This window comes from Artemia sp. Qi Xiang Cuo, chromosome 2 (genome assembly GCF_049724085.1).
Source record: "Artemia sp. Qi Xiang Cuo chromosome 2, ASM4972408v1, whole genome shotgun sequence".
Lineage (NCBI taxonomy): Eukaryota > Metazoa > Arthropoda > Branchiopoda > Anostraca > Artemiidae > Artemia > Artemia sp. Qi Xiang Cuo.
The window spans coordinates 80,593,876-80,597,715 of NC_142795.1; the positions used below are offsets into that span (position 1 = coordinate 80,593,876).

The 3,840-nt window shown below is 37.3% G+C and overlaps 1 protein-coding gene across 1 annotated transcript; it reads left to right on the top strand.

Moving 5' to 3' along the window:
• Positions 1 to 201: 201 nt before the first annotated feature.
• LOC148955671 (uncharacterized) lies at positions 202 to 534 on the top strand. The gene has a single exon (XM_089107878.1). It carries the CDS (start codon positions 202 to 204, stop codon positions 532 to 534), a length of 333 nt encoding a protein of 110 aa, XP_088964004.1.
• The last annotated feature ends 3,306 nt before the right edge of the window (positions 535 to 3,840 follow it).

The window sequence follows — 3,840 nt, forward strand, 5'->3', positions numbered from 1 at the left end:
AGAATTTTTTTCAATAATCGCCAACGAAAGCACAGACAGATCAGATACAAAGTCCTAGTTGTTATTGTGAAGTATGTAGACAGTGAGAATACCGTGAGGGAAGGATTCCTGGCACTACTAGAGGTGGACGACGCAACTGAAAGTGGACAAAAGAATCTTCTTAGGAAGTACTTTAAGAAAGCTGACGTTCCATTAGAAAATATGATTGGGCTTGGTCTTGCTAATGCGTCGGTCAATATGGGGCGCGAAAACGGCCTTGCAGCCCAGCTGCTGTGTGAAAATCCGCAGCTGTTTGTCCTTGGTTGCACTTGTCATACTGCTGCATTGTGTGCTTCGGTTTCAGCGAAGCACTTACCTGCTGAAGTCGAAACTTTCGTGAAGGAATTCATAAACTTCATAAGCGCAAGCCCTATGAGACAGTTGGGACTGAAGGTTTTCCAGGAGTTTTGTGAAGATGCCAACGACAGACTTCTGCAGATTAGCGGCACACACTGGTTGTCACTTGAAGCTGGAATTAACAGATTACTTGAATAGTGGCCAGCCTTGCATTTGTATCTGACAGACTTGTCCCTAACATCGTTAGACAGCTCTACAAGGCATAAAGCCAAAAAGCTGCTAAGTGCAATGGATATAGACGTGAATAAGGCCTACTTGTACTTCCTCTCGTATATACTGGCAAAGATCAACAAGTTCAACCTTGAGTTCCAGTCACACGGAACAAGGATTCATTGCCTTTTGAGACGTACCCGCTAGCTTTACTTGTCTACTCTGCAGTGTTTCCTTCGTTCTGAGAAGCTCAAAGGTAACTTTACTTCCCTGAACGTGAGCAGGCCTGAAAACTTTTTGAAGCTTGAAAACCTTAAACTTGAGATGAATACCGAGTTGCACTTTGAAAGCCTGTCAGTGGAAGATCAACGTCACTGGTTGTAAGCTATTTAGAAAGCCTGCCTTGCATATCTTATTGAACTTGCTAAGTAAATTAGTACTAGGATAAGACTGGATGACCCTGTTCTTACATCTTTAGAACTTCTGGACTCACTGAAAGCTATGAGCAACGAAACTATGTCACTTTTCCCTCTTCTACAAAGGTTTAAACATGTTGCTGTTAGAGACTGCAGAACGGAAGGGGAGAGGATGAAGATGCTGGAGGACCTTAATAGTGAGTACGAGGAAGTGAATTTATTTCAGAAATAATATCAGAATCAGATTTAGTGTGTCCTCCTACATTCTGGAAGAGGCTTACCAAACTGAAAGATGGTAGCGGGAAAGCCATGTTCCGAGTGCTCCCCAAGTTTATGCTAACCCTCTGTGCTTTGCCCCATGCTTCAGCCGGTGCAGAGCGGCAGTTTTCCAGTTTAAATATTATCAAGACGGCTGGGCGAAACCGATTAAATATCGAAACAGTTGGAGTTCTCATGCACTCCAAGCAACTCTGCCTCCGAGACACAAGATGTGTTTCGGAGTGGGAGATTCCGCCCGCTCTGATTGATAGATGCAGAAAATGGAAGATGAACGCGAACGAACCCGGTCCCTGGGAAACAGAAGAGGGTTTGGTTTGGTCGAATTTGGTCTGTCCAATCGGACTTTATTATTATTTGTTTTTTACTTTGAATTTCATTTTTCGTGGTAGTTTTTTTTTTTTTTTTTGTGTATTTACCTGAAATTTTTGTGAAGCGTAGTTGTAAGCACATACTGAAACTAAAAACTTTCAGAAAAGTTGGTTAAACTATAAAGTAAGGACGAGCCTGTCGAAAATTAGGAGGCTGGAAGAAACTGTTTGGACCTAATGAATAACTAGGAACACATTTCCTAAATATTTGAAGGCAAATAAGCTGAATGGCCAAAAGAAATCATTAAGATGTCACACAAGCAGAATAAAAATACTCACTAGCTACTTTTTAGTTTTGTTTTCATTTTGATGACAAAAGTATTTACTAGCTTCCTCACGCCAATGCGCGTGTCGCGGCTTTTGCCGCGAAACGCGCACGTTTTTGGCAACATCTAGTAAAACGGAAGCCAATCTAGTAAATTTTTTCGCCCAAAACTAGTAAAAACCAAATGGTCAGAGTGACAACGCTGCAGATACCAGACTCCATAGTAGTTCAAAGGTTGTCGTGAAACATTTTGGTTTAAAATACCATTTTTGAATATCAGAGCCTTTCAGTCTCTGGAAGGCTTAATCATTACCTTTATAGAATTGATATGTAATGCCGAAAATAAAGAGGATTATGAAACTCTCCTAAAAAAAAACCATTCTCAGAAACAGAACAAAACATTTATTTAAATGTAAACAGTACACCTGAATCCACAATTATTAGTACTCTTGTAGCGGATAAACCATATTATACTCCATAGACTCCATAGTAGTTCAAAGGTTGTCGTGAAACATTTTGGTGTAAAATACCATTTTTGAATATCAGAACCTTTCAGTCTCTAGAGGGCTTCATCATTACCTCTAGAGAATTGATATGTAATGCCGAAAATAAAGAGGATTATGAAACTCTCCTAAAAAAAAAACCTTTCTCAGAAACAGAACAAAACATTTATTTAAATGTAAACAGTACAACTGAATCCACAATTATTAGTACTCTTGTCCCGCATAAGCCATATTTTACTTCCTGCTACTAAAGTGAATAAATATCTAGCTTGCAAAGTGACCCCTAAGTGGGTCATATATTCTTGTTCTCTATGGATTTTAGTTTTCTTTATTTCTTTTTAGTTTGGTTGTGGCATAACAAGAGCTCTCACTACAAAAAGCTCTTAACTAAAATTAATACCCAAAGGCATCTAAAGTCAGGCCTGCTAGTTCTGGGACCCTGTGAAAAAAATATAAAGTGAATAGTACATATAGTGGTCACAATATGATATACTGGTTAGATTATTAGTAATTCGGGACCTGATATCCCTCTAAAGCAGTGGTTTTCAAACTTTATTGTACCACGGCCTTCTAAAAAATATTTGATAATATGGAGCCTCCCTTCCATTTCATAAAATAATGAAGATACGAAAATTTTTAGTGCTACGAAATTTATTAAGATAAACTATTATAAATTAAGAAACGAATATTATTGTCTTTTAATGAGATGGATGTGTTTGCCTATAATTAGCACAAAGTCTGTCAAATGTCGGTGTCAATGATGAGATAGCTACATGAAGCCCATCTACTACAAGCAAACGAACACAATATTTCAATTTCATTTCAGCTAAAGCAGAAAATCCTGTTTTGTATAAATAAGATTTTGGGAACGGCAGTAATACTTTTAAAGTTTTATTTGACAAAACATCAGTATCACAAGTGATACTTCTTTATTTTAAAGAAGTATCACAAGCTAATTCAATCAAGTTTTCTTTTTTGTTACTTGTCCATTCAAATTTGTCATCTTCTTCGTCAATAAAAGGATTCCATATCGACGCATATTTTTAAAATCAAAATTATTAAACTAATTCGAGAAAGGCCTTAACAAAATATCCAAGCGTTCAACAAATGGATTTTTGCTTGCTTCTATGTTATAATGAGCGCACAAATTTAAAAGTGAAAACATATTAATTCTTTTTCAAATACGTCTTCCATAGTTCCATTTTTCTTATGAATGCTTTCACATTAAATTTTCAATAGATCCATTTGTGACCCTTACATCAATTTCTCAAAAATACTTAATTTTCCTAAAACTTGCACCATACAGGTCAGTTCAATTGTTAAACTACCCTCCCTAAACATATTTGCAACCTCTTTTTGGTTTTCTTCCATGAAAATTGCTATTTCCACTTTGAATTCATATATCCCCTGAATCACCTTGGCACGAGATAGCCATCGTACTTCAATATCATAGGCAGCGCGCT